At 44.7% G+C, this 19,284-nt stretch overlaps 1 protein-coding gene across 6 annotated transcripts in view; it reads left to right on the top strand.

The window, feature by feature from the left end:
- DIP2C (disco interacting protein 2 homolog C) overlaps window positions 1-19,284 on the top strand; it is an 820,289-nt gene that overhangs the window by 764,494 nt on the left and 36,511 nt on the right. For all 6 annotated transcript variants that reach the window (XM_063921929.1, XM_063921931.1, XM_063921928.1 and 3 more), the window contains one exon: window positions 13,946-14,007. In XM_063921929.1, coding sequence (XP_063777999.1) covers window positions 13,946-14,007 — 62 coding nt within the window. The remainder of the gene's footprint in view (window positions 1-13,945; window positions 14,008-19,284) is intronic.

Genomic DNA, 19,284 nt, shown 5'->3' with positions numbered 1-19,284 from the left:
GGTTGAACGCCAAATCTTAGGTTATTCCTACCCTGATACAGGTTAGGAAGGGTGTAACGTCTAAACATTACCATCGCATTTGGAAAAAGTATGCGTCTTGGTGTGAATCCAAGAAGTTTCCTACGGTGGAGTTTCAACTTGGGCAGTTTCTCCTCTTTCTACAAGCAGGTGTGGATGTGGGCCTGCGTTTGGGCTCCATAAAAGTCCAGATTTCGGCCTTGTCCATTTTCTTCCAGAAACATTTGGCTGCCCTCCCTGAGGTTCAGACTTTCTTTAAAGGGGTTCTGCACATCCAGCCTCCCTTTGTGCCTCCTATGGCACCTTGGGATCTTATTGTGGTGCTGCAGTTCCTGCAGTCGGATTGGTTTGAGTCTTTACAGGAGGTTGATGTCAAGTTTCTTACTTGGAAGGCGGTCACACTGTTGGCATTAGCATCTGCTAGACGTGTGTCAGAATTGGGGACTTTGTCCTGCAAGAGCCCATACTTGATTTTCCATGAAGAGCTCAGGACGCGTCAGCAATTTCTTCCGAAGGTTGTGTCGGCTTTTCATATCAACCAGCCTATTGTAGTGCCAGTGGCTACTGACTCCTCAATTCCTTCAAAGTCCTTGGATGTTGCGAGGGCTTTGAAGATTTATGTGAAGAGAACTTCTCGTCATAGAAAGTCAGACGCTCTGTTTGTTCTTTATGATCCCAACAAGGTTGGGTGTCCTGCTTCTAAGCAGACGATTTCTTGCTGGATCAGGTTTACTATGCAGCATGCTTATTCTACGGCAGGATTGCCGTGTCCGAAATCTGTTAAGGCCCACTCTACTCGTAAAGTGGGTTCTTCCTGAGCGGCTGCCCGGGGTGTCTCGGCTTTACAACTTTGCCGAGCGGCTACTTGGTCAGGGTCGAACACGTTTGCTAAGTTCTACAAGTTCGATACTTTGGCCTCTGAGGATCTAAAGTTTGGTCAATCGAACCTGCAGGAGCCTCCTTGCTCTCCCTCCCATACTGGGAGCTTTGGTACAACCCCATGGTACTAATGTGGACCCCAGCATCCTCTAGGGCGTAAGAGAAAATAGGATTTTAATTACCTACCAGTAAATACTTTTCTCGTAGTCCGTAGGGGATGCTGGGCGCCCACCCAGCGCTTCGTTTTCCTGCAGTTGTTACTTGGTTCAGTACTGCCTTGTTACTTGGTTAAGTACTGCATTATTACTTGGTTAAGTACTGTTGTTCAGCTGTTGCTGACTTGTTTCAAGCTGGTTAGCTTGGTTTTCTGTTGTTATGTGTGAGCTGGTGTGAATCTCACCACTACCTGTGTATTTCCTTCTCTCGAAGTATGTCCGTCTCCTCGGGCACAGTTTCTAGACTGAGTCTGGTAGGAGGGGCATAGAGGGAGGAGCCAGCCCACACTATTAAACTCTAAAAAATGCCCATGGCTCCCAAGGGACTGTCTATACCCCATGGTACTAATGTGGACCCCAGCATCCTCTACGGACTATGAGAAAAGGATTTACCGGTAGGTAATTAAAATCCTATTTTTTGTAACTTGGGTATTTATTGGGCACCCAGTATTGCAATCCAGTTGTTTGGGGCACCCTTTAAATATTGCGCTTGTCGCACCCAATTAGATGAGGGTCTAGCCATGTAAATCTGCTAAACCTGACTAAATTAAAGTGCGCAAAGGTGAAGAGTGCTGTTTGGGCAGATGACTTTTCCCACAGTTCAGCTTGCCACCTCCAGGGTGGCAGGGGGCAGGGGATCGTAAACTGAAATGTGTGCAACCGCGGCTGTTTGCGCCAGAACGGAGCAACAATTGAATTGATCCATCAGGCTTCCAAAATTAATAGCCGTGGCAAAATGTTTTTAATGCCCCCCCATATGACAAACAATATTGTCTCTGATCTTTTTTAAGGAATACAAATTATTATGGATTTTCTTTAATACTGCTAAACATACATGCCTATTCCCCCATACTAAGCAAAAAGGCAAATATATGCTGAGATATGTTTCCCCTATATCAAACAAAAAAACAGATACATATACAGTATTGTATAATTACATTACAACCACTGGAACATGTAACCAGCTTCCCTGTGTAAGGTGTCACCCCGTTATTGCTCATACAGATCAGACAGGATTTAGCACCCTGATATATTAATTCCTCTTGGATTGCATTTGAAGTCTGCACTATATGTTCTTAAGGCCATATGCTTCCACTGTGCAAATGTTATTTGAAAACAAATGAATTAATAGACAAAATATGCACATGTTGGTTTAGTTTAAGATATGGGAGCTGTCACATAAAGCAATAAAAAAAAAACATTGTGCAGTCAGGAAGGTCGGATCTAAGAATCAGTTATCATATGCCTTTATCAGCAATCAGACTAGCAGAAACATCCCCTAAACTATAGGCAAAGTACTTTACTGGCAGACACTTTGGATTAGTAATCCCTGACTCCTGTCCTCAACTACAGATGTAGCCACTTTCATTGTTGCTGCTGCGCCATACAGGCATCCTAGTCGCGCCATAGAAATAGCGCAGGTAGGCGAAGTAAGGAGTGATAAGGCATTAGATCATGGGTCGTCTTCAACCTGCTGCCCTCTATCTGCTGTGGAACTACACATCCCAGCATGCCCTGCCTCAGTTTTAGCATACCTTAATAACAAAACTGTGGCAGGGCATGCTGGGATGTATGGAGGGCCACAGGTTGAAGATCCATGCACTACAGCAGGCATTCCCAACCGTGGCCCTCAAGGCACACCTACAGTGCAGGTTTTAGTGATATCCAGACTTCAGCACAGATGGTTAAATCAAAATAACTGAGGTACTAATTAAGTCACCTGTGATCAAGCCTGGGTTTCACTAAAACCAGGACTGTTGGTGTGCCTTGAGGACCGAGGTTGGGAAACACTGCACTAGAGCAGGGGTTCTCAAACTCGGTCCTCAGGACCCCACACAGTGCATGTTTTGCAGGTAACCCAGCAAGTGCACAGGTGTATTAATTACTCACTGACACATTTTAAAAGATCCACAGGTGGAGCTAATTATTTCACTTGTGATCTGTGAGGAGACCTGCAAAACATGCACCGTGTGGGGTCCTGAGGACCGAGTTTGAGAACCTGTGCACTAGAGCACAGGTTCTCAAACTCGGTCCTCAGGACCCCACACAGTGCATGTTTTGCAGGTCTCCTCACAGAATCACAAGTGAAATCATTAGCTCCACCTGTGGACCTTTTAAAATGTGTCAGTGAATAATGAATACACCTGTGCACTTGCTGGGGTACCTGCAAAACATGCACTGTGTGGGGTCCTGAGGACCGAGTTTGAGAACCACTGCACTAGAGGATCCACAGCATGCAATACACTGTTTCACCACTGGGTGGCGATTGTTCCACTAATGAAAACTACAGTACAGTGCTGAATAGCAGCAAATGGAATCGGCACTACAGAATACTGAACAATGTAGCAAGCCCTGACAAGCGGGCCACTGCACATTAAATATAGTAGTTCTGTTTTAATACTGCCAGGGCGGAGTGCAAAATTACTGAAACGGCAGGCACCCAGTGACAACATGCCTTACAACTGAAAGTTCCCCTGGTGTGCTGAGCTAGGGTTTGATTAATGCAAATGACACACTTGTATTGTATATCCGTGTAAAAATTAGCATCCACAGTTTTTTCTAATCTTCCCAAAACAAGTTCTGTCATACTTTGTATACAGACTCAGACATGCACACAGATATACAGTCAAAATTAGAAAAAAAAACACTAGGTGCTACTTTTTACACAAATATACAATAAAAGTGTGACTTTTCAAATTCTGAGAGTCTTATCTTTATGAGACTGAGTTTACTGTACTTCTTCCCGGGCTTCCCCATTGCTTTAATAGGCAGCCTACCCCAACCCCAATCCCACCCCCGTGAGACTTGTGATTTCACGGATTGGGTGTACTGCTTAGTAAATGACAGCGTGAGCCATTCATTTATATACTGTAGTGTACCAGTTGTGTTGTGTTTGTAATTTACTAAGCAGTACTATCTTCATATCTGCACAAAGTGCCACTCGACATCACAGCGATATCCACTTGCGCACAGTAACCTCTGTTACTGGACACAATCTTTGCTGATTTTACCTTTTAGCTGTATGGAGCGATTCTGCGCGCATTGCGTCATTGGGGGATCCGGTCTGAAGATCGACAGTGTCTAGGTCGACAATGTTTAGGTCGACAGTCACTAGGTCGACAGGGTTTCTAGGTCGACATGTGCTAGGTCGACAGGTCTAAAGGTCGACATGAGGTGTTTTTTTTTAAATTCTTTTTTTGATTTTTTTCATACTTAACGATCCACGTGGACTACGATTGGAACGGTAAAGTGTGCCGAGCAAAGCGGTAGCGGAGCGAAGGCACCATGCCCGAAGCATGGCGAGCGAAACGAGCCATGCGAGGGGACGCGGTGCACTAATTTCGGATCCCGGTCACTCTACGAAGAAAACGACACCCAAAAAAAAAAAATCCTCATGTCGACCTTTAGACCTGTCGACCTAGCACATGTCGACCTAGAAACCCTGTCGACCTTCCATCCATGTCGACCTAGTGACTGTCGACCTATAGTGGTCGACCTAAACATTGTCGACCTAGACACTGTCGATTTGATGAACCACACCCCGTCATTGGATCCCTCATAGTGCGGGGGTGGTTGTGTGAAGGTGCGTGGTGTGGCGGCAATCTGGGAGACTTGCCCATATTTTGGGGGGGATGGGAATTCCCCCTAATTTTTGGGAGCATCTCTGCCAATCTGGGAGAGTAGGCAAGTATGCCCTTAGCATCCATCACATGTAAACTAAATCCTTCCTTATTCATCACAAGTCCTAAAATAGCTATTTCTCTCTTTGCTTTGTCCTTTTGTAACTGTAATCAGTATGAATATCTGCTCACTGGCCAAACTAGGTTATGAAACAGTAGTCCTATGTGGTTGTGGAGAAAACCAGTGATTGAAATGAAAACTATTAGAATTTTTTCAGTACCTATGGGTTGTACAGTAGATACACAATACCCCCACAGTGTTGGTTACTTTGACATTGCAGTACTTGGCATTGGATTTGTCTTGTTTTAAAAAGGTGCATTGTGACACCTCAGAAGATTCATCATTTCTCAGTTCATTAAAAAGCTAATATGCTGCCTTTAGAGGTAAACGATCTCTTTTTAGCAGGCTGACACATCTCAGGACAGACACTAATGGCACACATACAGTGATAAATGGGAGTACATCATTTACACATGGCAATTCATGCAATGTATACTTTTAAAAGGGCATATCCGCTCACATATAAGAGTGCCGTTATATAATTATGAGTCTACTAGTTACATAGAAATAGCAGGGACCCCTTTCAGTGCGTGGATCGGGTATGCGGTTTGTTTTTTTGCCAAGTACGTGGATTACAAAAAAAAGAACAGGACACACTGGATTTAGGTGAGTATAATTTTATTTTCAGGTACCCCGGATTCTACTTGGAGAAGTGGACAGAGGTCGGCGTGTGAACATAGGTATGTGTGTGTCGGCATGTATGTAATAAAGTTTTACTTTAACGGTGTGCGTGTCCTGTTTTTATTTGGGTATTTTTTTTTGCAGAAGAACTACAGGTACCAGCGGGCCCGTTTTACACCCACATGCTGGTACTTGTGGTTCTCCAAGTACCAGCTTGCGGGGGAGGCTTGCTGGGACTTGTAGTTCTTCTGCAAAAAACAATATTCTTTTATTTTACACAAGGCTATCAGCCCCCCATCCGCAGCCCATGGATGGATATGTGGCATATGTTAAATGCTAGTGTAGCTTCACTGCATAAAAGTCTGGACAAAGCAGAGTTCAGCGCGTCGGCAGGTAATCAATCTACGGATTGTACCGACTCACAGGACCCGTCGGGGTCTCAGAAACGTCCCTTCTCACAAATAAGGGACACCGACACGGACTCTGATTCCAGTGTCGACTATGATGAAGCAAAATTGCACCCCAGGGTGACAAAAAGTATTCAGTGCATGATTATAGCAATAAAAGATATCTTACATATCACTGATGAGCCCTCGGTGCCCGACACGAGGATACACATGTTTAAGGGAAAGAAACAGGTTATAAACTTTCCTCCATCACATGAAATTAATGAGTTATGTGAAAAAGCATGGGAAACTCCGGATAAGAAGCTGCAGATTCCCAAAAGGGTTCTTATGGCATACCCTTTCCCTACACAGGACAGGGTACGTTGGGAATCCTCTCCCACAGTGGACAAAGCCTTAACACGCCTTTCTAAGAAGGTGGCGCTACCGTCCCCTGACACAGCGGCCCTCAAGGATCCTGCGGACCGCAGGCAAGAGACTACATTAAAGTCTATCTGCACTCATACTGGTACTTTGCTTAGACCGGCAATTGCGTCGGCATGGGTATGTAGTGCATTAGCAGCTTGGACAGATACACTGTCAGCTGACCTTGATACCCTAGATAGGGATACAATTTTGTTAACATTAGCTCATATTAAGGACGCAGTCTTATATATGAGGGACGCTCAAAGAGACATTGAATTACTGGATTCAAGAGCCAATGCTATGGCTATTTCGGCAAGAAGAGCCTTATGGATCCGCCAATGGACGGGGGATGCAGACTCAAAAAGGCATATGGAGGTTTTACCTTACAAAGGTGATGTATTGTTTGGGGACGGCCTCGCGGACCTGGTTTCTACAGCTACTGCGGGTAAGTCGAACTTTTTACCTTTTGTTCCCCAACAGCAAAAGAAACCCCTACAATATCAGATGCAGTCCTTTCGGTCGCATAGATCCAGAAGAGGTCGGGGCTCCTCTTTCCTCGCCAGAGGTAAGGGTAGAGGCAAGAGGACACCTGCTGTGGCTGGTTCCCAAGAGCAGAAGTCCTCCCCGGCTTCCGCTAAGTCTACCGCATGACGGGAGTCCGCACAGGTGGGGGCACACCTTCGACTATTCAGCCAAGTCTGGGTTCAGTCAGACGTGGACCCTTGGGTAATATAAATAGTCTCCCATGGCTACAAGCTGGAATTTGAAGAGGTGCCCCCTCGCCGATTTTTCAAGTCGGCCGTACCAGCTTCTACCCCAGAGCGGGAAGTAGTGCTAGCTGCAATTCAAACGCTGTGTCAACAGCGAGTGATTATCAGGGTTCCCCTGAGCCAACAGGGAAAAGGGTATTATTCAACCCTATTTGTGGTTCCGAAGCCGGATAGTTCGGTCAGGCCCATATTAAACCTAAAATCCCTGAACCTGTACCTGAAAAGATTCAAATTCAAGATGGAATGTCTCCGAGCGGTGATAGCCTGCCTGGAAGGGGGGGATTTTATGGTGTCACTGGACATAAAGGATGCTTACCTTCATGTCCCCATATATCCCTCTCATCAGGAGTTCCTGAGATTAGCGGTACAGGATTGTCATTATCAGTTTCAGACGTTGCCGTTTGGGCTGTCCACGGCCCGAGGATTTTCACCAAGTTAATGGCGGAAATGATGGTGATCCTGCGCAAGCAAGGAGTCACAATTATCCCATACTTGGACGATCTCCTGATAAAAGCGAGATCAAGAGAGCAATTACTGGAGAACGTGTCACTCTCTCAGAGAGTGCTTCAGCAACATGGGTGGATTCTCAATCTACCAAAGTCACAGTTGGTTCCTACAACTCGACTAGCGTTCCTAGGCATGATACTGGACACGGAACAAAAGAAAGTTTACCTCCCGTTGGAAAAAGTCCAGGACCTCCAGAACATGGTCCAAGAACTACTAAAGCCAAAAAGAGTGTCAACTCATCAATGCACTCGGGTTCTGGGGAAAATGGTAGCAACTTACGAGGCCATTCCCTTCGGCAGGTTCCATGCAAGGACGTTTCAATGGGATCTTCTGGACAAATGGTCCGGGTCGCATCTACAATTACATCAAAAAATACCACTGTCGCCCACGGCCAGGGTGTCTCTTCTATGGTGGCTGCAGAGTGCTCACCTTCTAGAGGGTCGCAGGTTCGGCATTCAGGACTGGATCCTGGTAACCACGGACGCGAGCCTCCGAGGATGGGGAGCAGTCACCCAAGGAAGAAATTTTCAGGGACTGTGGTCAGACCAGGAGTCCTGTCTACACATCAACGTGTTGGAGCTAAGGGCCATATACAACGGCCTTCGACAAGTGGAGAATCTTCTTTGCAACCTACCGGTTCTGATTCAATCAGACAATGTCACAGCAGTAGCTCATGTGAACCGCCAAGGCAGGACAAGAAGCAGAGTCGCGATGGCGGAAGCCACCAGGATTCTTCGCTGGGCGGAAAATCACGTAAGCGCTCTGTCGGCTGTCTTCATTCCGGGAGTGGACAACTGGGAAGCAGACTTCCTCAGCAGACACGATCTCCATCCAGGAGAGTGGGGACTTCATCAAGAAGTCTTTGCAGAGATAACGGGTCTCTGGGGAGTTCCTCTAATAGACATGATGGCGTCACGCCTCAACAAGAAGCTTCGGAGGTATTGTGCCAGGTCCCGGGACCCTCAGGCAATAGCAGTAGACGCTCTGGTAACGCCATGGGTGTTCCAGTCGGTCTATGTGTTTCCTCCTCTTCCTTTCATCACAAAAGTGTTGAGGATCATAAGACGAAAAAGAGTACAGACAATACTCATTGTTCCAGACTGGCCTCGAAGGGCCTGGTACTCAGATCTTCAGGAGATGCTCACGGAAGATCCCTGGCCTCTTCCTCTAAGGGAAGACCTGTTACAGCAGGGGCCCTGCATGTTCCAAGACTTACCGCGGTTACGTTTGACGGCATGTCGGTTGAACGCCGGATCCTAGCGGAGAAGGGTATTCCGGAGGAGGTCATACCTACTCTAATAAAGGCTAGGAAGGAGGTGACGGCAAAACATTATCACCGTATCTGGCGGAAATATGTCTCTTGGTGTGAAACCAAGAATGCTCCTATGGAAGATTTTCATCTGGGTCGTTTTCTCCACTTCCTACAGACAGGAGTGGATATGGGCCTAAAGTTAGGCTCTGTTAAAGTACAGATTTCGGCCTTGTCAATATTCTTTCAGAAGGAATTGGCTTCTCTCCCAGAAGTCCAGACGTTTGTAAAAGGAGTACTGCACATCCAGCCTCCTTTTGTGCCCCCAGTGGCACCATGGGACCTGAACGTGGTGTTGCAGTTCCTTAAATCACACTGGTTTGAACCCCTTAAAACGGTGGAGTTGAAATTTCTCACCTGGAAGGTGGTCATGTTGTTAGCCTTGGCATCTGCGAGGCGTGTGTCAGAATTGGCGGCCTTGTCTTACAAGAGCCCTTACTTGATTTTTCATGTGGATAGAGCGAAATTGAGGACTCGTCCTCAATTTTTACCTAAGGTGGTGTCTTCGTTTCATATGACCCAACCTATAGTGGTGCCTGTGGCTACGAGTGACTTGGAGGATTCCATGTCCCTGGATGTAGTCAGGGCCTTGAAAATTTATGTAGCCAGGACGGCTAGAATTAGGAAAACAGATGCATTGTTTGTCCTGTATGCTGCCAACAAGATTGGCGCGCCTGCTTCGAAGCAGACTATTGCTCGCTGGATCTGTAACACGATTCAGCAGGCTTATGTTACGGCTGGATTGCCGTTACCGCATTCAGTAAAGGACCATTCCACTAGGAAGGTGGGCTCTTCTTGGGCGGCTGCCCGAGGGGTCTCGGCATTACAGCTTTGCCGAGCAGCAACCTGGTCGGGGTCGAACACTTTTGCTAAATTCTACACGTTTGATACCCTGGCTGATGAGGACCTAGCATTTGCTCAGTCGGTGCTGCAGAGTCATCCGCACTCTCCCACCCGATTGGGAGCTTTGGTATAAACCCCATGGTCCTTACGGAGTCCCCAGCATCCTCTAGGACGTAAGAGAAAATAAGATTTTAAACCTACCGGTAAATCTTTTTCTCCTAGTCCGTAGAGGATGCTGGGCACCCGTCCCAGTGCGGAAAATCTGCAATACTTGTGTATAGTTATTGCTTACATAAGGGTTATGTTACAGTTAGAATCGGTCTTGGACCGATACTGTTGTTTTGTTCATACTGTTAACTGGTTATGTGTATTCCAGGTTATATGGTATGATTGGTGTGGGCTGGTATGAATCTTGCCCTTAGATTAACAAAATCCTTTCCTCGTATTGTCCATCTCCTCTGGGCACAGTTCTCTAACTGAGGTCTGGAGGAGGGGCATAGAGGGAGGAGCCAGTGCACACCATACTAGAAAGTACTTTTAGGTGCCCATGTCTCCTGCGGAGCCCGTCTATACCCCCCGTGGTCCTTACGGAGTCCCCAGCATCCTCTACGGACTAGGAGAAAAAGATTTACCGGTAGGTTTAAAATCTTATTTTTACAACCAGGACCGGCTCAAAGAACCCGAGGCTGGTTATGCTTAGGAGGGGGGGGACCCCAGTCATTTTTTTTTTCTGGATTTTAACCCATTCCCACCCCTTCCCACTGAAAAACATGCTCTCTCTATTTTAGTCCGTTAAAAAAAAAATATTATTTTAAAAAATATATAAATAATAGTTGTGTCTCCTAATAGACAAACCAAGTACATAATCCCTTCTAATATAAATAGATATTCTATTAGCAACAACAAAAACATGTTTTTAAATTTTTTTATTAGATTCCGCCAGCAAAGTGAGGCGGAATGAAATTGACGAAATTACTGTCGAAAAGCACTGTTGTCGAATCGACATTCTTCAATTGAATATACTTTTGTCGAAAAGCCGCATTTTTACCATTGCAGATATGTCGAATTTGACAACTGTCGAATTTTAAAAAGTCGAATCTGAAAAGTCAGTTTTTTTGTCGAAAAGTACTGTATTGCATTGTCGAATATTTTTTTTGTGTCGAAAATGCCCCGTTTTTCGACATTTGTGGCAATTCGACCGCAATTGCATATACCCCTATATCTCTTCCTTTTTCTTTAATTTATTTGCCTGTATTTATAAATAGACAAACTAAAGTAGAAGTATATCAATAGAATAATAGTAACTTTTTTAATGTTCTTGTATTACTTCAGAAAGGGACTCCCAAATAGTATTTTACTTTAAATGGGATTGCAAACAACACTCACAAACATACATATTGTTTGCTTACGTGTATATGGGTGCTTTGTGTGCCACTGGTGCTCTCCTTATGTCTCCCCGGGTGGTCTTCAGTTTGCCGGCGGCCCGGCTCCCGACGACCAGCATACCGGCGCCGGAATCCCGACCGCTGGCATACCGACAGCTTTTATCCCTCTTGGGGGTCCACGACCACTCTGGAGGGAGAATAGATAGCATAGCGTGCCACTGTGCCCGCAGCCTGGAGAGCCTGCAAGGGGTATGCTGGCCGCCGGGACCCCGACGGCTGGCATAACATACTACATCCTGTCTCCCCATAGCAATATGTGACCGAGCCCTCATACACTGCATGCAGTGAGCAAGGTCAGTAGTTTTCAGTGCACTCATAATAGAAAACCACCATTATCACTGCTTACTAGAGCATTCTTCTGAACACTGGGGAGGGGCCTTCTAAAGAGAAAAAAATGGAGAAGTTGCTCATAGCAACCAATCGGTATCTTTTATTTTATAGACTGTGCTAGATAAATGGTATCTATAAGCTGACTGGCTACTATGGCAACTTGTCTACTTTCTCTTTTGATACATGTATCTCTTAGAAAAGGTGAAATAGGGACAAAATAAATCTGTTCTATTCAAACCCACATGATCAACCCAAACTCTGCCATGAACTGCCCAATGGCGCTGCACACACTTTCTGATAGCCCATTACCTTTTGGGGTCCTGTAGTCAGTACTACTGGGAAGCATGGATGTAGACCCCAGACCTTACACTTTATATAGGTAAGGGCCCTAGACTGCACACCCTGACTACAAGTAATGAGAGGTGCTACCTTGCTGAGACTTATAGTGCTACATAAAGAGAAAATATGCAGGTGCACTATTCAGACATTACTAATTAGAATTGTATAAAAATATTGCAATAAATAGAGGGGTTTTTTTTTTCTACGTAATCTTGGCCGGGGTTATGGGCTTACCCAACACGTCCAGGCAACCTCATTGGGTAAGTCCCTAACATTCTAAGGGTTCAAGTCTAGGGCGTGGGACACCCCCAAGCCAAACCACCTCAAGGCATCACACTAGTAAGACAAGTGAAGTGTACAAGAGTACTAGATAGATAAGAGCAGCTACTGCATGTGTTAGGAATGTTATAGGGGTGAAAGATAAATGTGTGTCTTACCATTGTTTGCCAAGTTCCCATAATTGCCTGTTAAGCAATTGGGTCGACCCATGGCCGCCTTTGAAAAGGATGTCTCATCAGTGCTTATATAGGTGGCACTCTACGCTTCTCCCACTCACTCAGTAAAGCTCCATACTGGTGTTTTCCTTCTCCCATGCTCCTGTTTCACCCTCACCGCAACGGCAGAGCTAATCAGTGAGCTCGGCACTGTCTGAGAGTAGGCTTCTCCTTGATTAATACCTTTGCTCACAGTTGGAATCTCCTGTATTAGGAAGTGTCACCCTCATGTAGAAACTGGTTGGTGTCTGTCCCCTCCTCCACTATCTTTAAACCGGGTACACACTAGTGTGATGTCAGCACAACAAATCACCTACATTGGCCAGTGTGTACCCGTGATTGTGCGCTCCCACGGGTCACTAGCGATGTCTTCCGGTCGGTCCTGCTGTAGGGCCGACGGAAGACATCACTAGCGTCCTAGTGCTACGCAAATCAGGATGTTTGGCCGTTGCACAAGTGTGTACCCAGCTTTATACTCCCTGTAAACTGCAATCTTCTTAGCCCTAAAGGACCTGCAGATGGGGGGCTTACATATAAGATTCACAATGTACCAATAGGGATGAAGAACTTGAAGTATTGGCATAAGAGGTCAATGGGATATGACTTCTGTGTAGAATAAGGCTGCCTTACTGGGTAATTGAAAGGGAGGCATATAGTGAATGTTATACTGGTGAGGGCAGCCGCTGTGGAGAGAGATGTCCCTCTAGAAGCATTGGGGCACCTTCAAATTGTTACTGAGGGGATCACAGAGTTCTTGCTATGCCCCTGCTAGGAGTATGAGCGCTGACAATCTGTGGCTAATGTAGTGCTTGCTCACTGACCTCAAAATATGCTATACTAATTAGGTTTGTCTTGGTTAGTTATCTACTGTTGTCTGACATGGCATAGTTCTCCTTGGTGTACAGATTTTTGAGTTGCAGTAAGTCCCAGTGTCATGTTCCTCAGCAATGTTGGCATGATTCTCTCTCTGTGCTTATTACTGCGCTCCGTGTAAGTCTTGTGATACCATGTACAGAACCCCTAGGTCCTAGCTTTTAGCATGTGTAAATGTATTTATTGTATCTTCTCTATTCATCACTCTTTATCCTAAAGACCATCTCTAGACAATCCTGGGTCATAGCAATATGAGACCTGGGAGCAAGTGTATCAAGCCTCCTAAAGAGTAGAGATGTTGCCCATAGCAACCAGTCAGCTTCTACCTATCATTTTATAGAATGTACTGTACTTTATAAATGCTATCTGAAATCTGATTGATTGCTATGGGGAAACTTCTTCATTGTTTAAATTTATTGATGCATCTCCCCCCTGGTCTATTACAGCCACAGTGACTGTTCTACTGAAACACCAACATTGTTTCTAGCCTCTTGAATAACTGCAATCTGGACACTTTTAAAGGGGGTACACTATACAGCACCTGGTTTTATAAACAATGCACAGATCATTTAGATGTTCTTTATGTAAACCAATTCCAGACAGTTAATTTTAACTGTTCTGTTGTATAGTTATTAATAGAACAATGTTTCTTATACTGTATCGCTTATAAAATGATTGAGCGGACATTTCTCCTTCTTCTTTGTGTTTTATTACTGCATTTGTCTTATTAATGCTGAACCACTTTATTGCAGGGAACATCTGGACCAGATCCCACAACTGTGTATGTGGATATGAGGGCGTTAAGACATGATCGGTATGTGGCCAACTTTCTATTATGGTCTAAATATAATCTTTCTTTTACATTAGTTGTGTTTAACCTGGGAAGAGCACATTTGTGTATTCAATATTCATCTCCTGTATGGTACTGTGTAACCATTTCTAAGTGGGTGGAGTTAGAACAGCTTGTGGCCTATTACAGAAGTAGAATGCTGACAGCCGCACAGCGAATGTTTGCATTTCCTTATTTAAGCAAATATGAAGTTGGTTGGGTTAAGCCAACATGTACAATGTAACACTACTAACCACACATAGGGGCAGATTCAACTACCCTCCAGGGGTGAAAACAGATTTGAGTGTTAACTGCAGCTTTTGCGCTGATTAACACTCTGAAATTGAATAGCTCCAAGCACTTTACCTCTGGGTACAGACCATGCATGTCAACCCACAGCTAATTGAATCTGTCCCATAGCAGTAATGTGAGGCTCATATTAAAAGTATATTGTCAAATTGTCTGGTGAAAAAAAAGAAAAGATGTTGTATTTGTGTTCAGTATGTAAAATGTACTGTTCGCGGATTCTCTATTGGCAACAAGACTGCCTGTTCATGGTAATGTTTATCGCTAAATATAATAAAAGTACAAAAACAATGGCATAGTACAAATGTACAGTATTTGCTCTCAACATAGTAAATAAGACTACAGAGACATATAATCAAATTAGTAAACCGTAGTGTAGTTAAGGCTTTGAATGGGTTCCAATGCACTTAAGTCTAGACTGTGATCTATAATTATGAGCAGTTTTCTCATTGCCTCTTAGTGGGACAGGACTTTTTGACTTTCAGAGATAGCAATGCGATCCCTTCCCCTGCAATCATCCATCCTCATGACCTCATATTTGGGCGAGTGCCGCAGCAAGTATAAATGTCCCCCTGTACAGTGTCATTTCATGTCCTGAATTAAATGCTGACCTTCTACCTGATTGTGTCATGGCCTAAACCATGTATGGCAAACCTTGACACTCCAGCTGTTGACTGGCCTAAAGTGTACGCATGAAAGACCACCCATCATTGAATTAATGCTCACATGTAATTAATTTCTTCCTCACACCATCCTCCTAAATCAGCACACTCACAGACTGGATGTAGTTATGTGACCGGCGGTCACATGACCTCCCCCTACATACCGACCCCTTACAACCCCGACAGTCAGCATGCCGACCAATAGGGATTATTCCCACTCGTGGGTGTCCACGACACCCATAGAGTGGGAGTAGAACCCATGTCGACCGCAGTTTGCCACCGAGCCCGCAGTGTGGCGAGACCACAGGTCGCCACCGAGCCTGCTTATGGCAGGTGAGGCAGTGCTTATCTTTTGCACACATCTCTGATCAAAACTCACCAAATTTCCCGCAGTATATCCTGCTGCACCTGTAAATGGAAATCTGGCTCTGGTACTAGCCAGTGCCTCCTCAGCCATTTACCTCACTGCACATCCCTGGATTAGGTAGATATATAAGTAAAGATAAGTGATTTTAAACAACTTTATTATGATGTATAGTAGACTTCCAGTACCCTAAATCTGTGGAAGTAATAGGTGCAGGCATGTAAGAGAAATGGGCGGAAGTCTTTGTCCTGTAATATAATGCACAATTATTCCAGATACATTGTCATGTGCATTGCCACTTTATGTACAGTAATTAACTGTTATCATGCCGACTATGTACAGGCAAAGCTGCATCATTACCACAGCTTAATCCAGTGCCCACCGCAAACTACCATGCCAACAATATTGTGTACAGTGAGGACAATGATTCCCCAAGTAACACATCCTCTTCCTATGCCAGTTGTTTATTTTGACGTTTAGCTTTGTACTTTTTCTCTTGTATTAGGCTGATTTATGATCAGCCTGTTTCCTAGAGTCATTTGCTTATACATAATTAAAGGGAATATTTTATCTGCAAGCTTTAATTACTGGATGTATAATGTTAAATGTGTCATTATTCAGAACATATCTACCAGCCTGTAATACAACCTGTCATGCCTTCTGAGACCCATTTCACACTACGCTGCACTGGATGCTGGGCTGTTTGTATCTGCCCGAGTGCCTCATTAGTTCCTTGTACAGTTGCAAATGTCTTCCTCTCCCCAGCTTTACTTGTGCACAAGTCATTACCTGGCTTCTGCAGGGACACTTCTCATTCCAGGAACATTTGTGACCTGGGACCCTGGTTTGCTAATTTGAAATTGGCTGAATACATCGAGTGAAACGTTTTCCTCTGTAGCTGCAGAAGGCAGTGAGACACAGTTACTGAGTCAGTTTGGCAGCTTGCATGTTCCCACATGGATCCAGGCTATAAGATATTTAGCAACTATAGGATTGACAAGAGACCGTGTTTTGTTTTGATTTGTTTTGTTTTATAAAGAAAAAGTGACAAATAAGCTTTTCCTCACTGTGAGCGGATCCGCATATAAAAACAGGTAGATAAAATAATTGCAGATATGATCAATGAAAACAGAGGAGAGCGAGAGAGGTTACTGTGTAATGGGAAACGGGTAGATCTGAGTTTATAGGATCAGGTGTGCCTCGGAAATGGAATTTGGGACAGTGAGGGTGTAAGCTCTGATAAAGAGGTGGGTTTCAGACTGCGTTCAAAGATTTGATCAAGTGTAGTATGAAATTCTATAGGTGGGTAGTGGGATGCGCGAGGTCTTGCAGGGAAAGACAATTACCAGAGAGGAGACATCAGTCAGTGGTAGATTTAAGAAGGAATGAGGGAGAGAGAGCACTTTCAGATGAGGTTTTAGATTACAAAGCAAGTGGTGTTAAGGGCTTTTTTTTAATGAGGGGTGAGGATAACTAATTTGAATTGGATTCTTTAGGAACCTGGTGAGAGGTTTTTAGATGGGTGAAGGGGAGTGTTGGAGTGGAAAATTAGAAAAAGGATAAAAGTTATGGTTGACATTTTTTTTAAGAAAACAACATATTCTAGCAATATTCCAATGGTAGAAGGGACAGACCTGCAAGAGAAACTGGATGTGTGGTGTAGAGCCAATGGTGGGGTCAATTCTAATGCCAAAGCAGGAGACAGAGGAAATTGTGGTTGAACTTTTTGTAGCGTTACTGACTCTGGAATTAGATAGTTCATAAACTCCATTTTCAACATGGTAACCTTTTGCATGTTGGTACATCTATGTATAAGTGGCAGAAACACTGTTAGTCATACAATATCTTAGAGACTGGATGAGAGGTAGATTCAGGTGTCAGCATATTGTATAGGTGGTACTACAGGCCAGGAGAAGAGGTGTATGGTGATTAAAAGCAGAGAGTTGAGAACAGAGCTTGTTGGAACGCAACAGATAGTAGGAGGCGAGGGGAGAAAGTTCCAGATATTAGAGACACTGGGCCTAATTCAGACCTGACCGTAGCCATGCAAGATTTTGTATGGCTACGATCAGCCACCCTGACATGCAGGGGAACGCCCAGCACAGGGCTAGTCCGCCCCGCATGTGTGGCCCTCCCCCCACCGCACAGGTGCAATAGAATCGCACGGCGACGTTGCTAGCACACCCGGCGAGTAAGTCCCTACCTGCGCAGGTAGGCGACTTTTCGCTGCATCCCGGGTCACAGCGGCTGGATGTGACGTCATGCAGCCGCCGTGGCCCGAACCCACACAGTGGTCACGCCTGCGCAGCCCGGACCGCGCCCCCCAAAGTGGCGGCTGAACGCCGCCGGCCCGCCCACTCCCACCCAGCAAACGCGGCAGAGGCTATCACTGGGCTGAGATGCCAATCGTATCTCTGGCATGCACATGCGTATTGCGGCGCATGCGCAGTTCAGACCTGATCGCCCGCTGTGCGAAAACGCACAGCAGCGATCAGGTCTGAATTAGCCACACTGAGCGGGAGGTGTAAGAAGAGCTGGTAAGTGTCAAATGTGCTATGACCAGAGCTATTTGACATTTACAATGAGTCTCAGTATGTATGAAAGCAGGTAACGCAGAAAACAAATCACCTTTTCTATGGTATCTGCAAACATTTAATGATTTTGCCGTAACTATACCATTGTACGGTGCCAAAATATCATTCAGATGTATCAACAAAAATATAAGTGCACTTTTGATGCTTATTATTTTTCACATATCAGCAAGTACTTCCTGCCGGTATATGTGCTAACCTGCAGCGGTTTCTTGGGGTCCGGGCTACACACAGGAGATCTTGTGATGGTTGCAAGTTCTCATGCACGGTGCTGGGAGGTGAAACGCAGTGCAGTTTTCATTCCCCTACTCCAGCTGCTGAGATGTTAACACATCTTATCGGTATTGCTTCCTGCTTTGCCTCAATAAGGCAGAGCAGGAAGAGCTATAGCCGCACGGTAAGCCCTGAAGTGAACTAAGGGGTACATTTACTAAGCAGTGATAAGAGTGGAGAAGTGAGCCAGTGGAGAAATTTCCCCATCAACCAATCAGCAGCTCTGTATCATTTTATAGTATGCAAATTATAGATGTTACTTCAGTGCTGATTGGTTGATGGGGAAATTTCTCCACTCTTATCACTGCTTAATAAATGTATCTCTTAGAAAGAACAGCCATTAAGGCCAATAGAGAATAGCATGGAAAGCAGCAACTTGGCATAGGAAGGATAAGAATGGAGAAGTGACCCTTAGACTTTGTAGATTGTTGTTCCTTGTTGTGAGGATAGTCTCAGTGGATTATTTAAGAGTGGAGTCTGAATGTTTGGGTAGGAAGACAAATTACTAACACTGCCGGTGGGTGAGGGAGAAAGCAATATAATGCTTAATATATTATATTAGTTAGTTTGAATTCAAAAGGTATAAGAGAAAATAGGCCAGTAGATGGACGCACAGCCTGGGTCAGAATCTGCTTATTTTAGGATTAGTGCGATGAGCAGGTGTTTTAATCTGCCAGCCACTAAGACATCTAGTTTACGATGTGAGCTAGAGGCTGGCATAGAGGTATAGGGAGAAGGTTGGAGATATAAGTTCAGAGAGTTTGTCTTTGTATCCATATATCTGGGTGGTCTGCTAGTGATCATGACAAAGGCTGATCTGATGGAAATTTTGTTTTGATTTCATATCTATCAGACAAACAACAAAGCTGCTTGTTGCCTTTGCCAAACTAAACTTTATATGGATAGATAGATAGATAGATAGATAGATAGATAGATAGATAGATAGATAGATAGATAGATAGATAGATAGATAGATAGATAGATAGATAACATCTATTTACAAAGAATTTTCATTGACAAAGTAATTGTTGATATATAATGTTGCAAAAGCGAGCATAGTTGAAAG

Source organism: Pseudophryne corroboree, chromosome 5 (genome assembly GCF_028390025.1).
Source record: "Pseudophryne corroboree isolate aPseCor3 chromosome 5, aPseCor3.hap2, whole genome shotgun sequence".
Taxonomy (NCBI): domain Eukaryota; kingdom Metazoa; phylum Chordata; class Amphibia; order Anura; family Myobatrachidae; genus Pseudophryne; species Pseudophryne corroboree.
Note: the sequence above shows the minus strand (reverse complement) of the source record. Positions and strands in the feature narration are given on the sequence as shown.